At 44.4% G+C, this 21,905-nt stretch overlaps 1 protein-coding gene across 1 annotated transcript in view; it reads right to left on the bottom strand.

The window, feature by feature from the left end:
- Positions 1 to 21,905, bottom strand: part of LOC8036255 (neprilysin-2-like) — a 76,086-nt gene that overhangs the window by 37,672 nt on the left and 16,509 nt on the right. The window contains exons 3-4 of the mRNA XM_040220010.1: positions 17,160 to 17,321; positions 16,541 to 16,624 (exon numbers count right to left, since the gene is read on the bottom strand). Of these exons, the coding sequence (XP_040075944.1) occupies positions 16,541 to 16,624; positions 17,160 to 17,321 (246 nt within the window). The remainder of the gene's footprint in view (positions 1 to 16,540; positions 16,625 to 17,159; positions 17,322 to 21,905) is intronic.

Below are 21,905 nucleotides of genomic sequence, written 5' to 3' on the forward strand. Positions count from 1 at the left end.
CGACTGCGAGGCGCGTTCAGCAGCCTGCGGCGTCTTTTTGCATGCCAAGCTGTGGCGGCGGAAGCGCGCACGGACGAAACTTTTGCTTTTTGAGCCGATACGTTGAGGGTGACGTTGCATGAGTGCTGGGGCAGAAGGGCATTTAGCTGTTCTCTACATCTTATATATTGAGTTTGAGTCGTTATTAGGGGTAATTTCTCTAGTTGCGGCCGAAAAAGGAGTTGGAGCAATTTTCCGAAAAACAAGACGGCCGCCACCATAATTGCTCTGAGTGGGAAATTTATTTCGCTCGTCGCTGTAAACCTAGGACTCCTGGAATGATAATATTTGGAGGCGAGTGAGATGTTCACTAAGTTTGTGCACGAAGAGTGCCAAGTTTCTTTAAGACAACAGGTGGGAAAGTTATGTTTCAAACGAATAAAGAAATAAAGCTGTACGGGATATCCAATATTGGTCCCAAAATGTTGTGTTATAGCGGGCTGTGAAAAGTGCAAATTTGGGCATACAGGTGCTTGGATTTGACAGTAACATGACACAGCACTTATTATACAAAAGAAAAAGGTGGCATTGGGAAACCAGGTGAAAATTTGGTTTGGGCGGCGTAACTCAATGGGAACTGGTTTTGACCATGAAAAGGCTGTCAAGAGAATACCACTGGTCGGGGGAGGTGGAGACTTTAAAGGTAGGAAGGGACTAGTGGACTGTACTTCCAATTGAAACAACTTTATGAACGGTGGTTCCAAAGCCGAGAAAACAAAGTTGTCGGCCAACACATGGTTTGGCCGCCAAGGGCTTTTGCAGTCAGCTGTTGTGTAATAACCTGTTGTGCAAGGTGCTGATTTTCGGCGCAGAGGTACATTGACATGACCGTCACTTGGCACGGCACTTATTATAACAAAAAGAGTCGGCATAGCGAAACCAGGAGGAAATTTGGTTTGGTCGGCGTAACTAAATGGTAACTGGCTTTGACCGTCAAAGGCTGTCAGATAATACCACTCATTGTGGGAGGTGCACACTTTACAGGTAGGAAGGGACCAGTTGACAGTACTTCCAGTTCGAACCACTTTGCGATAGGTGGCTCTAAAGCCGAGAAAAAAAATTGTTGTCTACAGAACTCGGGGTGTCAGCGTTTCCACATCCAAAAGGAGGCTGATCCAAAAAGAAAGCACACCACATAAACTTTCATACACAAACGTCGATTCTCCAGTGATTCCGAGTTTCATTGTTGTTTTCTTTAGATTCATATTTGTCACTTTTTTTACCGTTTGAATCTTTCTTCATGAAGTACAGATTGCGTGCCATATACTTGTCCGGAAATATCATCGACACGTACGATGAGGACGAAACTTTTTTGGAGGGCATTCCTCCTGCATACCCGCGAGTGTGGGATGGCATTTCAGTTCGTCCCATTGGCGCTGACACATGTAGGCGTTACTGGTACGAAAACAAACGCAGAGCGCAAAGCGGCAGTGTAGAATATGTCAGCCGTGCCGACACAGTGGCAGACATGATCGGGAGACCAAATTTCTCGCGCCGTACGGCACGGCTCCATCGTTGTAGCTGTCCCACAAAACATCGGCGAGGTGAAAACCTGTGAAACTTTGCCACCGCGAGATACGACGCATAACTATTGAAGCACTTAATGACGCAGCACAGGCAGCACTTCATGCTGTGAACCCAGCGCAACCGCACCACTCCGACTTCAGTGCGTACCAATGTACGCGGCGTGGTTTCGGTTTCGTTTCCTCTGGGGTTCTCACGACCTACCTTCGGTACCGGCCGCGCGGCGGCGCGCCGGTCGCGTCGCACGGAGTGTATAGGTCACCGCTGCCGGCCCGGACACAAAGTCACCCTGCGCCCCCTCTCAAGAAGCTACAACCGTCATCCCGCCGTCCTTGAAACTTAGCACCGACCGTCAAGCTTCTTCACCCGGATAAGAACTGCCCTATGCTTCCCTCTCTCGAAAGCTTCAACCGTCACCCCTCCGAAATTTGGACTCGACCATAGCATTGTATAAATACCACCCGCGTTCATCTGTAAAAGTTCTTCCTGACGAAGGCCGGACTCCGGCCGAAACGTCGAAGATTAAATCGTCCGTTGTTGCTGTTTTTCACTAAGGGTTTTTTTCTTCTCAGTTTTATATATATATATATATATATATATATATATATATATATATATATATATATATTGTTATTCTGCTTGACCAAAAAACCAAGCCGCTCCTGTAGTATTGGCGGGGCCACTGATCTGTGGGCGGGACTTAGAGAGGACCGGGACCTCCAACTAAATTACGTCTCAAGGTGTAGATATGGCCCAAGGTTTTCTTTTCGTGAAAAAAAACGTACCTGATCAAACCGTTAAAAAAAAACAAAAAACGTTTTCTTCCCCCCCTTCCCCCTATTCAGTATCACTTTAATCAACTCATACATACCAGTGCGGCACCGATTAAAAGATCTCAATTAAATGTCCATAAAAAAAGACGGAAATGACCCTTTCAAACTGTTAAGGCCCTTCGGTTCTAAAGTATTAAGTTTATAAATAAATTCCGATTTTTTTATTTTTTCGGTCTCTGGTGGTTCCAAAGCCACCCTGAAGTATAATAAAATTAAAGTCAGAAAGTCCATTATGTTCTGTGGAGTTTAAGTGACGAGAAACTGGTCCGGCACCGTGTTTACGTTGCCGGACCAACGTGTTTACGTTTTATGTGACTTTTATGCAGATTCTTGCGTTTTCTTATGCTTGTTTTAGTTTCTCCTATATATTGAATTAGGCATTTTTTACCTTGAATCAAATAAATAACATTTTCCGAATTACAGTCAAAGGTACCAGTTATTTATCAATTAAAGTTATTTGCTGTGCTACGAATAGAGTTAGCCATTATTATATCAACACTTAAACTGCTTTGGTTATTATTGCCTTTTTTTGTAACCAAGAGGGACCAAGCTACGTCCGTTGGAATTGCTGGACTGTCTAAAAAATTGAATAAATTACATGGTCTCCTAAACGCTATACCAGGCGGTCGAGGCAGTGTCCATGTGTAAAATATTCATGTGTCGTCTAAAAATATTGTTTACGTTTAGAAGTTTTGACTGGTAAGGAAAGATTAGTCGTAATTCATGCTCTTTTTTCTTTTCGGTCGCTCTGCTAAACACGCCTTTTTAAGAAATCGCTCGACTTTTTGATATTGAATTATTTATTAACGGTAAGGGGTATCCACGGTTAATGAAATCCTGTCCTAGTGCTCTAGCTTTTATATCGAAATCCTTATCTTCTGAACCTAAGCGTCGTAATCGTAGCATTTGGCTCTATGGTATACTTTTTTGTTTTGTATTGGATGACAGCTTTTATAATGTAGAAATCGACATCCATCTTTAGATTTTCATTATAAAGTTGTTTTCAAATGATTTTCAATAAGTCTTATCTAAATATCTAGAAACTCTATTTCTGTATCGGAGTATTTGTATGTAAATTTAATATGTAGATTAAAATTGCTTTCAAAATAATAAATTCAAAAAAATTTATCTTCCCCATTATTCTAAATTATAAATATGTCGTCAAGGAAACGTTTATAAAAAGGGGTTTATGCGGAAAGGAGTTAAGTAGCCGCTGCTCTAAAGATATCATATGTATATTTGCATAGGAGGGAGAGAAACGTGATCCCATTGCTGCGTTATGTATTTGTAAATAGTGCTCCTTCATTAATGTGAAGTTATGAAGTTCTGAGGTTAAGTGCATAAACATATTTAAGACTCATTTGCTAACAATGAGTTCGTTTTCGTTAACAATATTCATAACTGCTTGGATACCTTCATCATGCGGTATATTAGTGTAAAGAGACACTACGTCCAATGTCATCAGCAACGTACAATTATTATTAGCCCTAAAATCTATTTGAATGTCATTAATTAAATTGAGAAATTGGGAGGAGTCTTTTATGTAGGACGGGGCACCGGCTGCAGTACTTTTAATTCGTCAATAAAGTCTGAAATGTTCTCTGTATTTATACCTATTCCAGAAAACATTGGTCTACCTGGGTAGTTTTGCTTGTGTACTTTCATTAACATATAAAACTGTCTTGGTCTCGGATCTTCTTGAAAAAGATACCGAGAAATATTTTTCTATATTTTAATAGTATCTACTAGGTAGTTTAATTGTTTTTTTATTGTCTCTCGAAACTTATTTATGTATTTATTTATTTATTTCATTACCCTCAGGGCCCATCGGGCGTTACAGAGGGGGCGGGTAGAATGGGTTTACAAAGTGCAATGATCTCTTCACACTACAAAAAAAAAATTCACAACAACAAAACAAAAGAAAAAATATAATCAACAAATTGTAGAGTTATCAAAGTACTCAATTATGGCTGCCTTGAAAGCAAAAGCATCTTCAGTTGCGGCAATGTGTGGGGGAAGGTGGTTCTACTCTGAACAAGTTTTTGCATAGCCTCCTCTATACGGAGAAAGCCTGGCGCGTCGCGTGAAAAGACGGCCGCCGTAAATGGGAAAGGAGGGTCGGAGAAACGGGAGCGGAGAGAACCTTCACGGCTAGCGCCACAAAAGAGCGAGCGGCCAAACGCAGAAACAATCTTTTTTTTTCTCTCTCTCTTTTCTTGTCGCTATCGTGGAGAGGAGAAACTCAACGTCCACCCTTTCCCGTTTCTCCCTGCGCCCTTTCGAATCGCCGCGCCCGTTTCTCCCGGAGTACGAAAACGACGGTGACGAAAACACAAAAACAAGCGTGGTTCGAGGAGCGGCCGCTCATGACCCAAGCGCTCGCTGTCTAGGTCTGCCCTTTCTGCTCTGCGCTACCATATTGGTCACCGTTCGGCGCGCTCCTCCTCTCCTTTTTCCTGCGGCCGCGCGCTCTATGGCTCCGTCGTCGATGTGCCAGGCTTTCTCCGTATAGAGGAGGCTATGGTTTTTGGCAAGAAACAATAAAAAAGATGTTTGTGTTGCCGTGAGGTATGGCAACTTTTTATGGGTCATCAACCCGGAATGAAAGGTAGGAAGGCTGTAAAAAGAGTTCCAGTTTGAGCGCTGGGTTATGAAAATATATTTTACGAAAATGAGAAAGACGCGGAATTTTACTTCGAAACATTATTTGAGGAATACCAGCATTAGACTTCATTAGTGACACGCTAGCAAGGCGGTAATAATTAGAGTTAATAAAACGGGCTGATCGATTCTGAACAGATTCAATGGCATCAATAAGATAACGTTGTGCTGGATCCCATATCGCAGAAGCATATTCGAGCTTTGGGCGGATGAGTGTACGATAAAGAAGAAGCTTAAGAGAAAAAGGGGCTTGAGGAAAATTTCGACGTAAGTAGCCGAGGATGCGATTAGAACTATTAATAACGTAGTTAAAGTGGGTTTGCCATGAGACGCCATTAGTTATGTGAACTCTAAGGTATTTGTACGATTTGACGTGTTCAAAAGAAGTATCGTTAATCCTGTAATCACATGCTACAGAGGGGTTAGGGTGGCGTGAGAATGTCATGAGTTTACATTTGTCAATGCTAAGGGCGATTAGCCATTTCTTACACCAGGTAGAGATGTGGTCGAGGTCAGATTGGAGAATGCAATGATCGGATAGGTCATTTATTTGGCGGTAAAGAAAGAAGTCGTCAGCGAATAACTTATAGAGGACTGAATACCGTTAGGAAGGTCATTAATATATATTAGGAAGACCAAGGGGCCTAAAACGGAACCTTGATGAACAACGGATAATACCAAAGAAGGAGACGAAGTACAATCATTCGCTATTACAAGTTGTGTGTGGTTAGTAAAAAAACATTCACTTCATTTTAAGATATCAGGGTAAATATTTAAGGTTGCAATTTTGCGAAGGAGAAAGTGATGTGGAACTTTGTCGAATGCTTTTGAAAAATCAAGAGAGAGGCAGTCGAAAAACGAACTACGATCCACGCCCGACGTTATGCTATTTGTAAGAGAGAGCAGTTGCGTTTCACAGGTATAGTGTTTACGAAAACCGTGCCGGGAGGGGTTAAAAATGAATTTGATTCTAGAAAGTGTCGTATAAGTGGGAACGCATCTTGCGTTATATGGCACAAGTGCTGGCTGGCTGTGTTGACTGACATATGATCGTGACTCGGGTAGCCCGGGACTGATGCGCGTGTAGGGCTGCGATGCGCGCGTGTGGGCTCGAGGTTTTGGTTGTTCGATAAAGGCTACCGGCGTAGCTGGTGTTCTCTTGCGGCTCCTGTCTTTGGTCCTCTTGACTCGACCCGACTCGGTACACGACATGGTGGCACAGGTGGGATGAAAGACCCTCTACCAGAAGCGACAACAGGGTTGCCAGCGTGACCTCACGGCCAGGTAGGAAGCGAACCAGCGGCCGAACTACGCCATGCCTAATGACGCAGACGGTTCGGGTTCTTCAAACACCCAGCCCAGCGGAGGGGCGTCTTTCTTCAATCCTTTCGCAGTCGAGCTCCCGGAGAAGTTGAATTTCCGGAATCCTAATGACTGGAAGAGATGGATAACCCGGTGGGAACGCTACCGCATAATCTCAGGACTCCATCTCCGGGACGCATCGACTCAGGTCAACACTTTCCTTTATGCGATGGGCAGAGAGGCAGAGGATGTTCTCTCCTCGGTCAACTTAACCGAAGATGAGCTTATCGACTACGATGTAGTCAAGGCCGAATTCGACACCCACTTCATTCCTCGGGTGAACATCATCTTCGAGCGAGCCAAATTCAACTCGAGAAAGCAAGAACCGGACGAGCCAGTAGAGGTCTTTATCACGGCCCTACATAAACTGGCGGATACTTGCGAGTATGGCTCTCTGCGGGACGAGCTCATCCGTGATCGCATCGTGGTAGGACTGCTCGACACAAAACTCAGTGAGAAACTCCAGCTGGACGCTCAACTTTCGGCTTAGCGTCCGGGTGGAGGGTGATCTTGTACTGGACGTTCATTTTCCCCATCCGCGAGGAAAAAGCGTAAACAAAGATACTCAACGTCAGAGCACGTCGCAAAACCAAGGACGTCCTAACAGTTCAACGTGGACTTGCCGATGGTGTGGCAGTTCGCAGAAGCACACCGAGATTCAATGCGCTGCGAGAGGCAAGAAGTGTAACGCGTGCAAAAAGCTAGGCCACTTCGAGAGCGTCTGCTTTTCGAAGCATGCGATAGAAAATCGAAACTTCCAAGCACATGGGCAGAGACTAAACGAAGTCTTCCTTGGTGAGCTGGTACGCTCAAGAAACGGGAGCCCCTGGTTCATCACAGCTAAAGTGAACGACCGGGAAGTAACGTTCAAGGTGGATACAGGAGCGGATGTCACGGCTGTGCCTCCTAGCGTGTGCGACGCGACAACCTTGGCAGCGCTGGAGCCAACAGAGACGCATCTTTTTGGAGCCGAACACTCTCCACTTAGCACACTCGGCAAGTTCGAGGCAACTATCACCTAGAGTGGGCGAACAACCAGAGATACGATCTACGTAACCGACCGGCTGAGATACTCTCTGCTTGGACGAGCGGATATTCGAACCGTTGAGGTGCTGCCAAGCTTGCAGGAAGTCAACGCTGACAGCAACATAGAGTACGATCAACAACTGCACGCTAAGTACCCAACGCTTTTCCAAGGACTGGGGAAAATCAACGTCCAGTACAAGATCACCCTCCACGCGGACGCTAAGCCGTTTGCAATCACCTACCTGCGACGGGTACCCCTTCCGCTGGTACCCAGCGTAGAAAAGGAGCTACAACGCATGCAAGACATGGACGTGATCGAACCAGTCGACCACGCCACAGCCTGGTGCGCACCCATGGTGGTTGCCAAAAAGCAAGATAACTCTATCCGGATCTGCGTGGACTACACTCAGCTCAATCCGCAGCTTGTGCGGGAGCGCATCATCATGCCCACGGTAGAAGAGACCCTAGCAAGGCTTGCAGGAGCTACGGTATTTAGCAAACTAGATGCCAATTCCGGCTACTGGCAAGCACCACTAGCTCCGGAATCAAGAGAACTAACCACATTCATCACACCAGTGGGGCGTTTTCAGTTTAAGAGACTCCCGTTTGGAATCGCGACGGCGCCAGAATTCTTCCAGCGGGAGATGCTGAGGATTCTTGAAGGAATCCCGGGGCATGTTTGTCACATGAATGACATTCTAGTTTTCGGCCGCGACAAAACAGAGCACGACAGAAATCTCGAGGTAGTGCTCCGCCGTCTCCCCTGACACCGGAGTGACCTTGAACTCCGCAAAGTGCGAGTTCGCCAAAAATCGCGTCAGGTTTCTGGGCCACATCCTGGACTGCAGAGGCATCGCGGCAGACCCGAAGAAAACGGTAGCGATTGTCAAGATGCCGGCACCGGAAAGCATGGCAGAGCTACGATCGTTTTTAGGCATGGTAAACCACCTCGGCAAGTTTCTACCTGACATCACGGACAAGACTAAGCCACTTAGAGATCTACTGCATCAGGATGCAAGCTGGCTCTGGAGTGAGCCCCAAGAAAATGCATTCTGCGAGGTCAAAGATCTCCTGTGCAAGACTCCTGTTTTAACCTTCTATAAACCAGGAGCCCACCTGACGTTATCGGCAGGCGCTTCTTTGTATGGACTGGGGGCGGTCCTACTCCAAGAGGAGGAGAACGGCAACAGACGCCCTATGGCATACGCGTCGAGAGCCATGACGCCGACAGAACAAAGGTACGTCCAAGTCGAAAAGGAGGCTTTGGCCATCGTCTGGGCGTGTGATCATTTTAGAACCTACTTGGTAGGACAAGTATTTCACGTCGAGACAGACCATAAACCCCTCGTCCCGTTGTTATCAACAAAACGTCTCGACGAAACGACACCGAGGCTACAGCGGCTAAGAATGCGCATCTTCGAGTTCGACTTCTCTATCTCTCACGTACCAGGCAAAGAAGATGTACACCGCAGACGTCTTGTCCAGGAAACGCCCAGCAGACAACTCTACGGTCACACCGAGAGACGCAGACAAGAGTGAAACATTCGTTCAAGAGTACGAGATGCTGACAGTGGAGCTTCTTCCAGTATCGTCTTCCTTTTTGGAAAGGTTGAGGACTGAACTGTCCAGAGACCCTAGTACGGCGAAAGTTATGGAATACTGCCAAAAACAGTGGCCGAGACGGACATGCTTCCTCCAAACTTAAAGAAGTTCGCCAGTCTCGCAACAGACCTTTCGGGTGTGCAAGGTCTACTCATGCGGAATGACAGGCTGGTTATTCTCCCCCGTCTGCAAGGAGAGGTCCTAGACTGTGGACATCAAGGTGTCGTCCGATGCCGTGAAAAAGCGAGGGATTCTGTCTGGTGGCCCGGGGTCAGCACAAAAATACAAAAAAATACGTAAGTCGCTGCCCTACATGCCAGCAATATCGACGAGCTCCTACAGACCACCTGCTTCAAACTCCACTACCCGATCGCCCGTGGCAAGAGATTGGAACGGACCTCTTCCAGCTGGGAGGGAAGAAGTATGTACTCATCGTCGACTACTACTCGAAGTTCTTCGAGCTCGAGGAACTTCCACGAACGACAACGGAAGACTTGACCAAAGTCTTCAGTCAAGTTTTCGCAAGACATGGATGTCCGGAAGTTATACGCTCAGACAGCGGTCCCCAGTTTCGATCGAGCGAGTTCCGGCGATTCGCGAACCATTGGGGAGCCCAACTGGTGACTTCTAGTCCGCATTACCCCCAGAGCAACGGGGAGGCCGAAAGAGCGGTACAAACTGCAAAGAACCTGCTGACGAACTCATCAGATGCGGCGCAAGCTCTTCTGGCACACCGGACTACCCCAGGGCCTGAAGGTTTCTCCCCTGCAGAGCTTCTGATGGGACGGAAGCTTCGTTCAACTCTTCCGAGTGCGCCAACTACGCTAAGACCTCACTGGCGCCACTCGAACAGGTATCGACAACGGTAGCAGGTTCGTAAGACGAGAGAGGCGTCTCACTATAACAGAAGCCATAGGACGAGAGACTGCCAGGTGCTACCCCCCCTCCCCCCCCCCCCCCCCCCCCCACTCAGCGGTCTGGATCCACGCGGGTGCGGCTTCGCAGAGAATGATACAAGGCCAAGCAGGACAGCCTAGGTCTTACCTCGTGGAAACGGACCAAGGGATAGTACGACGCACCCGGCACCATCTTCAGTCCGCGAGCTACGAGATGGAAGCGGCCGGTCAACATTACAACGACCTTTCAGCAACCGTAACCCGGAGTGGCCGAATTTTGCGTCCTCCAACTCGTTATGGACATTAATGCTGAAAAGGGGGAGGTGTCATATAAGTGCGAACGCATCTTGCCTTATATGGCACAAGTGCTGGCTGGCTGTGTCGATTGACAGATGAGCGTGACTCGGGTAGCGCGGGACTGATGCGCGTGTAGGGCTGCGATGCGCGCGTGTGGGCTCGAAGTTTTGGTTGTTCGATAAAGGCTATCGGCGTAGCTGGTGTTCTCTTGCGGATCCTGTCTTTGGTCCTCTTGACTCGACCCGACTCGGTACACGACAGAAAGGATACGAGATTCGAATAGATTACATGTTTCAAATGTTTACTTGGAATACTTGTTATGGAAATTGGTCTGTAATTAAGAGCGGACTGTGCATTGCCGGACTTGAAAAGAAAGGCCACCTTCGCCACTTTCCAGTCGCGTGGTACAGTCAAGAGATTGCGTGAAGATATAAGATAAAATTATAGACGAGTATACTTCTGTGTTTTTCAAAAACTTCGAGTTAATTTCGTCCACACCACAAGAGGATGAAAGGTTCAACTTCCGAATAACGTTCGCAATTCCCACGAAATCAAAGACAATAGGATTCCATAGGAAAAAAATCACTATTACACAGATGTCCAGCAGTACTAGATGATGAAACTGAAAACGACCCAGCAGAAACATTGTTGAACACATTACAACAATCCTCGCTGCGCATAACCTGGCCATCAGAAACTAGCGATATTGTGCCTTTCATAGTAGGTGTTACGTTCTTCCAAAACTGAGAGGGGTTACAAGATAAGATTGATGGGAGCGTATTGTTCAGGAGGAGGCGCTTGGCTTCTTTGGTAAGGATACGGTAAGCAGATAGCGTGTCCCGGTAGGCGGACCATCGAGCGGCATTGTTCGCGATTTTTGCTTGGCGGAACAACCTTTTTTTCTTGTTTTGTAGTCTTTTAAGAACGGTAGTAAACCAGGGGGAACCTCGTTCGCCCGAAATTACACGAAGCGGCATACATCCACGAATCAAAGACGCGACTTTGTTTTTGAATTAACCCGCGATTGTGTTCGACAGAGCGATCAAAGAAACCAGGCAAGTAGCCTTTAAGAAATAATTCAAGCTGTTTGTTAATTGAAATATAATCTCCCCTTTTGTAATTTCTAATTGTCTTCGCACCAGACACTTGCCGACCCAAGTACCCGGTTATACTGAAATGAATAAAGCAGTGGTCATTTAAGCCAGGAAAATATGACAGAGAGTGAACGAGATCTGGCGTTGTCGTAAGGACTAGGTCAAGTATATTAGCTGAAATGTGACCAGTCCTAGTAGGTTGAGTAACAAGCTGCGTAAAATTGTAGTCCAAACAATCGCTTATAAAAGACAAAGACTCTGCTGACGTTGTAGTGAGAGTTGGGCAGGAACCAGACCAATTGATTTTAGTGAAATTAAAGTCCTCCATTAAAAATAAAGGAGTTGATGGGTACCTTAAAACTTAGCAATTTATAATGTCATGTAGCTGATTAAAAAAAAGTCGATGTTTCGCTCGGTGATCTGTAGCATGCGCAAAACAGTATTTTTTTTTTTGCTGACTTAACTGAACAGCAACGCAAAGAAACTACGAAGGGGTGCTGAGCATAACAATACTAGAAATTATATCAGTCGCTGCAGCAATAAGCACACCGCCACCTGTTTTAACATCGCGGTCAGATCGGTAAATAGCGTAATTTCTTTCACACTCAAAAGTTCAGAATTTTCTATTTTTGCAAAAAGCCAAGTTTCTGTTGGAACAACAACGTCAGCCGAGCAGTCATCAAGGACAGATGACAAAGCATCACGTTTGTTAACCATGCTTCTGACATTAGACAGTAAAATAGATAAGTCACGACAGCCAGTATTACCGCGCGCTATTCTTGCTACGATAATGATCTGTCAGCGTCAGCACTCGTAGAAGCAGACTGGGCTTAAGTGTTGGATCATAATCTAGTTTTTATAGAACTTAGTGTCGTTCAGTTGTTTAAATGCTTCCGATATATAGTCGGCTGTGTTAACTATACATATACCTTCCCTTTTGTCAGCCTGGGCTATTAGAATATATCTGTTATCAGTGAGGTTTTTAAGCATTGTCTATCTTTATTAGTTAATTTATTTTTAAGCGGTCTCTGTTTTTTATAATCCGATAAAACATCTTTCTTGACCGCCTTTATGTATTTTATGACATTAACATTTTGTTTATTCAACGGCGGAATCCAAAAGGATTTGTGTTTATATAAAAGCTCGTCACTTAAACTCCACAGGACATAACACTTTATGACTTCAATTTTAATATACTTCAGGGTGGCTTTCGAACCACCAGAGATCGAAAAAATAAAGAATACGAATTTATTTAAAATGGAATACTTTAAAACCGAAGGGCCTTAACAGTTCGAAAGGGTCATTGCCGTCTTTTTTATGGGCATTTTATTGAGATCTCCTAATCGGTGCCGCACAGTTGCTTTTCCTTTTCTTTTTTCTCGCTTGATCGTTTAATGTGACACGAGCAAACGCTTTGCAACGGGCCTCTCATTGGCTTCACATGACACCAAGTATGCTTGGCTTATGACCAACCACATGTCCCAAGAACTGTTTTTGTGATAATAATGGCGTTAATAATAATATATTTCATTACTTCGATACTATTTACTGATTTTTTTATCGGGATATATTAAACTTTTAAGCGAGAATTTTGTTTAGTAGATACCCGAAAAACGGTAAGCCATATTCCAATTACTCCTTCTTTGCGGCTGTTGTTTCTTTGATTGAAAGAAAAGGAATACGAAGTGTTCTTTCTCGTGACTGAAGAAGAGCCTACCAGGCCCGAAAGGTATCTGCAGTCACAACTTTTTTGGCTATTTTAGACGACCATCTCCTTAAGGGCATATATATATATATATATATATATATATATATATGTGTGTGTGTGTGTGTGTGTGTGTGTCTATATGTTTTATATGTTTATATATGATTAAACTATATAACTCCTCCTCCCAGTCCTTAGCGGATTCGCTGGAATTGGAATAAAACCACCCAAAAATTCAGGGTATGTTGCTTTCTGGTACCCATATTTTTAAATTGTTGACCTTTAAATAAACACCGTATTCACTTCCCTCTTTTGGTGTTCGATGGGTATTTGTAGTGGTAACTATTGTCATTACACCTATAACTAAGATATACCGGAGAGATACCGGTTAATTTTGTATTTAATTACTTGTTTAGGGGTTTGCTGCAATTAAAGACATGAAGGAGATATTATTAGAGCCAATCCAACAAGTGGAACTTCCGAGACGCTAGCAAGCTGAGCTGTACTGAATGATTGCCTAGCGTGGAATTGGCGATCCAAACAACTTTTCAGTGCCGAAATAATGGCAAGCGCCTGTTAAGGTTTGTCACTACTCAAGAGATAATGCGCTCTTTTTGCCTTCAATTTGGAGATCAGAAGACATACACTTTAAAACTTAATACCCATTTAGTAAAGCCTATTTATTCTAATAGTTCCCTATAGGACTGCTCTTCAAACGACAATTGATACACGACATCTAAAACTATTTACTACAAAGTAAACGACGAAATTTTATCTAATCATCTGGCTTATCATAATTAGATTTTCTTGCTTTGGTTTTGTGAAGCCTGAAAGATATCCAATGAATGGGGTATTCACGTAATACACAAAGCAGTTCTAAATGTTTTCCATTGAAAGAAAACTAGATGTATATGAGTGGGACAGAAATAAACATAGAGACGATTCGATAGCATATATGATCCCTTCGGATGACGTTTAGGTAAATAAATTGAAATGAAAGGAAAAACATGTGCGCAGAGAGTGTTGGTTCACAATACAAGGCATAGGGTCGAAACAAAAAGATTGCGGGGCGCGTGAGCGCCAGTCGAAATGTCTGGTTGCACCTTTTGACGGTGCGCAGCCGCTCTCAAGATTCCCGCTTCGATAATAAGCTTCCTTTCATGCTGGCGCTCATGTCTGTTGGAAGACGAAGAAGTACGAGGGCTGTTCGTGCCAGTCAAAGAGAACCTCTATGGTCAGAGTGCCATGCGCTTATATACCTTTCTAAAGTCGGCATCAGCGACATCTAGAGTTCAAACTAGCACTAAGGTTTCGACCACTACATCTCACATCCTGGACATTTACACTTTTAGTTACAACATATTTGCAAATTCAACCATCTCGGTGGCTTGATGCAGCGTCCGTAGCGTGTCCTCAACACACCGCCTTGGAAGGGCGCCGAAACCCGACGTGGAGTTGCATGCTCTTCTTGCGGCGGCTCCACCGGATCATCAGCTGCTGGATATAATTCTAAGGATGTTCTTGACTTAGGCAGTGAAGGCTGCTCATCCGGTGTCTTTTCTGTCTGTGTCTTGTCTGATGGCGAGAAGCGCACAAGATGACGGCGGTTCCGCTGAAGAATGCTGCTAGGCGTCTCCACGACGTACGAACGTGGACGTTGGGCTGGGCTGAGAACTCGAGCTTGGCAGTTTGCATCAGTCACCCAGACCATGTCACCTGGCTGCAGAGGGCTCAAGGGACTGGCGCTGTGCCGGCGATGGAAATCACGAGCCTGGCGGGTCTTTTTCCTTGTTTCCTGTGCTTTGAAACTCTGGTGGCTCGGTTGGACAGGTGTGAGATTTTCGGGCAGCGCAGGAAGTCGTGTCTGGAGACGTCGACCCATTAGAAGCTGCGCGGGTGACACACCACTGACTCCAGGAGTGTCTCGGAGGGTTAGGCGCGCAAGGTACGGGTCGTCAGCCTTTTTGAGGAGATCCTTCACCGTGCGTACCATGCGCTCCACCTCGCCTTTGCTTTGCGGGTACCGCGGGCTGCTTGTCTCCTGCCTGAATCCATACAGGCGTGCAAAGTCCGTGAATTTCTGACAGGAAAACTGGGGTCCATTGTCGGTCCTGACCACATCCCTTCCGAACATGTGTGAGCGCTTCGTGCAGGGTCATCCGCGGATTCCGACAAAGCTGCTCCGAGAGCTTGCGGTCAAACAAGCCAACAAGAAAACGGTCGCGGACGAGCCGCTCTTCGACGTCAGCAGATGGGTAGTTGCAGCGCTTAAACAAGGTGCGCAGTGCGGTGAACAAAGCGTGAGCCCTCTCACCTGGTTGCTGCATGCGACGCTGGAATCGAGCGGACTCGTAGAGCTCGTTGGGCGGATGGACGGAGTGGTCGGAGAACTCTTTTTTGACAGCTACGAAGTCCTTCGAGTCGGCCTCTCTCAGCGCGGTTAACGCGAGAACTACCCTGGCTTGCGGACCCATGCCATAGAGCGTGGAGCGCACCTGAACTTCCGGCGAAGCGGCGTAGAGTTCTGTGGCGAACGTCTAATCCTCGTAGTGTAGAAACCAGGTGGGCCAGGCGCTGGGGTTGTCGAAGTCGAAACACGATGGAGGACGTAGCTGGACCGTTTGTGGAAACGAAGCGGCGGACGAAATAGTGGGCGAGACGGCGGACTCATCCCCGGTGGCCATGGCGAAGAAAGGAAACCAGGACGGCGGGGGAGCCCGGCGAACGAAGTCTGATCAGGCCGCAAGGTAGGCCTTGCCTTAGAACGCTTCTGACACCATGTCTGATATTCACCTCTTCACCTTTCACCTCTTCACCTTTCTACTCTTTTCTTTTGATCCCCTCTTTCCCCATCCCCAACCTGGAACTGGCTCGCCCCCAATCGACGGTGTGGTTAATAAGTTCAAGGCTTCCTTTCTTTTCAACACTTCTCTCTCTCTCTCACCATGTTGGAAGACGAAGAAGTACGAATCTGTTCGTGCCAGCCAAAAGGACCTCTATGGTCAGAGTGCCATGCGCTTATATACCTTTCTAAAGTCGCCACCAGCGACATCTGGAGTTCAAACTAGCGCTAAGGTGGCGACCCCTACAATGTCTTTTTTACTCGCTTCCATCCAACGCACACGAAATAACATAGGCAGGTCCAGGGTGCCGCATTGTCAGCCATCATGCCGCGCGTCTGCCCAACTTTAGCCAGCGCGTTGGGTGACGGAGCTCGCATGATACATATAACATCTCGAGGCGCCTTGCAACAATCCGTGTTGTCTCGTAAGCATCAGACGGAAGCGTGCGAAAAAAATGAGTGCGAACACGGAAGGAAGTGCATGCGCAAAGCGTGAGCCTTGAGGGCTGCAAACCGCTCCCAGAAAGCGCTGCAAGTCTTTTCGGCTGGCGCTCCCGTGCGCGCAAACTGGTGCTGCCGACTGTGCTTTTAAAATGAGACGATTCGGTGGCATTTTAGGTCTTGAGACAATATCAAGAAAACAAAATTGTAACGCTTACCTCCCATGCACTTTCTGAATAAAATGCCCATTTTTTGATCAATGGACTGGTCTCCCCTTTGATAAGTCAGTTGAGTTAGTATTTCTGAAACATATAAATGTTAAAGTGGAGAGGCTGAAAGGTAAGTCAACTACCGCACAGCAGACCTATTCGAGTTTACAATGACTTCACAAGACGAGCATGTGCACAGTGTCATTTTATATCTTCTCAACTTTAGAGGAAAACGAATGGGCAATTCAGTATTCAGTTCGGTAAAATCGTATTTTGCAAAAGTGTAAAGAAAAATTTTTTTTTTCTACTTTGAAAAGCTAAACGTAATTCGTCTCTTCGGCAACCTACTTATTTGTGCAAGCAATTGCGCATTTCGAGCAGAATTGCGGCATTTTCACCAACGTGGTCTTAAATATTTCGCACGAAGTTATTCCTGTTGATCTCTATTTTAAATTTAAGTTAGTGAAATTCACTATATATCTATGCCCAATTAAGAAGAATCCCTCTCTACGATCTATTCTTTTATACAATTTTCACATTTCAACACTTCGTGTTATTAGGGCAGCAAAGCAATTACAATACCTCTAATTTTGACCACAAATACATAAAAATCAGCTCTGTTACGTACGTCTCATATTCTGGTCTCTTGTGTTCGCTGCTTCTGTGAATCGGTTAACTGCAGAAATTCCACCCGGAATTGGTGTGCTTTCCTTCCACTTCCCGCATGCGTATTCAAAGAAGTTGTCGCAAGGATCCGCCTTGGTGTTAATGGCGTCATTAATTTGTTTTGCTGAAATATATTTTTAAATGAAAAATCATTTTACATTTTTATTCGACGATTACTTCACGTTTATCTAGGTCAATAAAAGAGACATTACATTTTAGGAACAAATATTTCTTATCTGGAAGGCAAAAAGCATGTTTATTCTTTCTGTAAAACACTATTTCTAAAGAAGGCTGGCTATAATGTAATCCTCGCGACATAATAAGATATCTGAAACCCAAGTAGAAGAAAACTTTTTTCACATTCCGAAATACTTATTTTATTTAAAAATAACTTCCTTTCGCATAAACTCTAGTTTAATATTTTTGTTTATTTTTAGTTAGAGGTTAAGTTCCAAATGCAATGCGAGGGTTTCAAAACCACATAACAAGAGTCAAGACGTTGATTTGTTCAAATACAATGCGCCAGCACTTAAGATATAACTGAATCATGTTAAGGTCCCCGCTAGCATATACAATAATATAGTCTGCATTAGCATTGCATCAAAATTAAATTTATAATATGATACCTAACTATGTCTGTATAGATGTATGCCTTATTTACTAGATCGTTATATAAAATGAGTGAGGTTCAGTGTTTTCCTTGATGAAACCGAGTTGAACACACTTTTTCGAATTCAAATTTATATTTCACGTGAACAGAAAACAAGAATATTAGAGAGAGAGAGAGAGAGAATATCTTTATTGAAACAGAGAGTTTAGTCTGAGCTTTGCGCTCTAACAGGCTTCTCTGTGGTGGGGAAGGGGAGGGGGGACAGAAAGACGATCGACAAAGGGTCAGTGATGATGAGATGAAATGCTAAAATATGTACACGCAATAGTGTCTAGTTTCAAGATGGGATATGAGAGAAAGATGAGAAAAATAATTAAAGCACCGTCAGCAAGTCAATGTCTTCGAGAAATTTAAGAGAGCTTTTAAGGCTGCTCGATGTGTCTTAGCAGGCCAAGGTCCGAGAAGCTTTGGTAGATCAAAAGGTGTACAGTCCAGAGCATTCGTAGAATTTTTGTAAACTGTGCGTTCATTTTCATATGCTTGACATGTGAGTAAAATGTGTCTGATGGTTTCCGGCGTACCGCATTTCTCGCAGTCCGGGGTCACGCGTTGTTTTATTTTAAAGCGATAGTTCTTCGTGTACGCACAGTTGAGGCGAGATCTATGTACAAGAGTTTCTAAATTTCGTGGTAGGTCGCTTGGTAGTTGTGTTGTTAATAAAGCGTCTATGACATAGAGAAATTTGTAGTTAGAATCTGGTGAGAACCAAAGCATCTCACGTGCACTTTTTGCAGTTTGCCTTGTCAGAGATGTGCAATCGCCTTTCGTAAAAGGAACCATTCATGTTGAAATGTGCTGGTGGGCCCTCTTGGCTGATTTGTCAGCGCATTCGTTATCCCGAATACCGGAATGTCCTGGTATCCACTGAAAGGTAATTTGGTGACCGTATTCGAATGCTAGGTGGTGGTACTCAGCTATTTCTAGGGAATAAATCGAATACATTTTCTTTCCAATAGGACTGAGCGACTGTGAAGCGCATTTCGAATCTGTAAATAAGGTCCATTTTTGTGGTGGTTGTTGACATATATACTTGATTGCTTCCTTAATTCCGTGAAGCTCAGCGGCTGTTGATGATGTATGATGGTTTAGACGACAAGATCTTGCAAGAAATCTCGATGGAACGAAGAATGCTGACGATGAAGTCGTCGCCGTTGTTGAGCCATCGGTATATATGTGCGTTGTTCTAGTGTAAGTTTCATATATGTAACTCATTACAAGTTGTAGCATAATTAAGCTATTCTGTTGGTACTTTGCGAGGATTCCGGGGATGTTTAGTTTAATATCCATTTTTGAAGCGTCCATGGGGGTATTTTGGAGTAGTCAGTAAAAGTTGCCTGCTTTGGAATATTGTCAATATTTCGACTTAAAGTATCCCCATAGCTGGAGTTGGGACGTTTTATGTGTATTTTAGAAAGATAGTGATTCTTATGCTGAGGTTTATGACGCAAATGTATTCGTACTATTTCTTGTTTCTTTAATATTTTCAAAGGAAGGCATCTAGCTTCTGCTACCGTGCCAGGTCCAGATGAACCTCTTGGTAGACCAAGGCAGATTCGAATGCATTTGTTAAGCGTCCCTTGAAGCTGTCGTTTACTCGTCAGGCTTATATTTATTAGGTGTGGAATAGAGTGCCTTATTAGACCTTCAACCAGAGATTTGTACAGTAGAATCATTGATCTGCAGTTACATCCCCAAGCTGTTCCTGCGAGGCAGCGTAGAACATTGGTTGCTTTCGTGATTCGCTTTTTTAGAGAATTAACTTCTTTCGTCCATGATAGATTTCAATCAATGTTGATCCCTAGAAATTTATGTACTGTGACGTAAGGAACTGTATGTCCGCATAAAAAGATCGGATACGTTTTCATAGATTTCCTCGTAAATGCCATGGCAACTGTTTTCTTGGGAGAGATCTGGAGACCTTTGGAACCTAGAAAACTTGCCAATATATGGAGAGATTTTTGCAACCGCAGCTTTACAGTTAGCCTAGAGCGGGAAGTAGACCATACAAAGATGTCATCTGCGTATATGCTAATACTAACTCTTCGGGGAAGATGCTTTTTTAATGCTATCAGTGTGATGTTGAATAGAGTGGGTCTTAGTATTGCACCCTAAGGTACTCCTTTGACAACATCAAAATAGTTGGAATTTCCTTCTGAAGTATCAATGTAAATTTTTCTGCACTTGAGATAATCGTATATCCATTTATAAATGCGTCCTCCAAGTCCTAGATCTGCGAGAGCCATTAATATTGCCTCATGGTGAACAGAATCAAATGCTGCTGTAATTTTTAAAATCAGTGCAGTGGTCGTGTGACCTCTGGCTCTACCTTCTTCGACACTCGTTATAAGATCAATGATGCAGTCTGTGGATGACCGTCCGCGGCGGAAGCCATTCATTTGCTCTGAATAACATTTGTTTTGTTCTAAAAACCATGAAATTCTACCGAGTACCATTTTTTCCATTAGCTTTCCTATACAACTCAAAAGTGCAATGGGTCGGAAAGATTCGAGACTAGTGGGCGGCTTACCAGGCTTCAAAATCGGCACAATCTTTGCAATTTTCCACTCTTGTGGTAAGGCTCCTTTGATGCAGGAATTGTTGTAGTGTTCAAGAAGTCTGAGTTTGGAATGTTGGGATAGGTGTGCCACGGCTTTATACGTAATGCCATCTCTACCTGGCGCTGAATTAGTTCCACCTTGAATTGCTGCATTTAGCTCATCAATAGTGAAGAGCAAATTTAGACTTTCGTTTGTTGCAGCAGGTATGGTAGGTCCCAGAGTCGAGATAGTACTACTATGTGTACCAACACTTATTAGGAAAGCGCAGTAATTGTTTGCAGTATCGACTTCACTTTGATTTTCACGCAGTGAGAGTGCTTTAAATGGATATCGCTGCTGGGGACTTCTCCTTAGACCTCTGATGATTTTCCATATGTATGTAAATGACTTACGAACATCGAGATTTCTACATATCTCCCTCCACCTCTTTTTTGCTAATTTTTCGAGATGTCTCCGAATGTGTAATTGTGCCCGTCGTGAAGCTCGCATATCTACCGGGTCTTTTGTGCGAAGAGCTTTCCGCTCTGCTTTCCGTCTTAAAGCACGTAGTCTTGAGTATTCTTGATCGCATCCAATTTCAACCTGACGCACAAATGAAAAAAATGTTGCCTCAGAAAGGGAATATGATAAAGTAGGAATTAATCCATCATCACTTGTCGCAGTTGTTATGCCTTGGTTTGCCATTTCTCTATATTTGTCCCAGTTGATGGATTGTACTTGCTTCTTCCTTGAGGGTATTCCTTCTAATGCCATGAGTATTGGATAATGGTCGCTTCCTCGCGTTTCAAGGTCCGTGTGCCAGGACATTTTGTTGAAGAGGTCACTGGATGCGAAACAAACATCGAGACAGCTTCCCGATTTCGCATTTTTTTAGAAATGTTACACTTCCGTCATTAAGACAAAGAAGTCCATATTTTTCCATGAGGTCGGCAAGGGCTGTACCTCGTGACGTTGTTTTTCTGCTGCCCCAAAGTTGATTGTGGGCATTGAAATCTCCACAGACGACGTGAGGGGTTGGAGTAGTTTGCAACATTTGATCAAGTCTTCCTGAATCGAAAGTGACATTCGGTTGGATATAGGCTGTGATAATAGTCAGTTTGGTTTTCCCAAGTCCTACTGTGGCACAGACATATTCATTTGTTGGATGGGGAGCAATAATGTGCTCGACTACTGCAACGTCAGTTCGACATCCGAGGAATAACCTACTTTGCTCCCCGCCTCTTTCGGAATGATATATTTGATAACCATTTAGGCGAAATGAGTCAGCAACTCTTGACTCGGAAATAGTAATAAGTGGAAATTGATGTTCCCTAATTAGCTGACGGAAATCTGATAGCTTTGAACAAAGTCCACGAGCGTTCCACTGAAATAGTGTGCAAGACTTAAAACTTTGTAAGGATGACATAATGATAATAAAAAAAATAAAAATAATGTGAAGGTCAAGTGTTTTAACCACACCATGTCTCAATAATGGGTAGGA

This window comes from Ixodes scapularis, unplaced genomic scaffold (assembly GCF_016920785.2).
Source record: "Ixodes scapularis isolate PalLabHiFi unplaced genomic scaffold, ASM1692078v2 PGA_scaffold13__105_contigs__length_92229423, whole genome shotgun sequence".
NCBI classification, from domain to species: Eukaryota; Metazoa; Arthropoda; class Arachnida; order Ixodida; family Ixodidae; genus Ixodes; species Ixodes scapularis.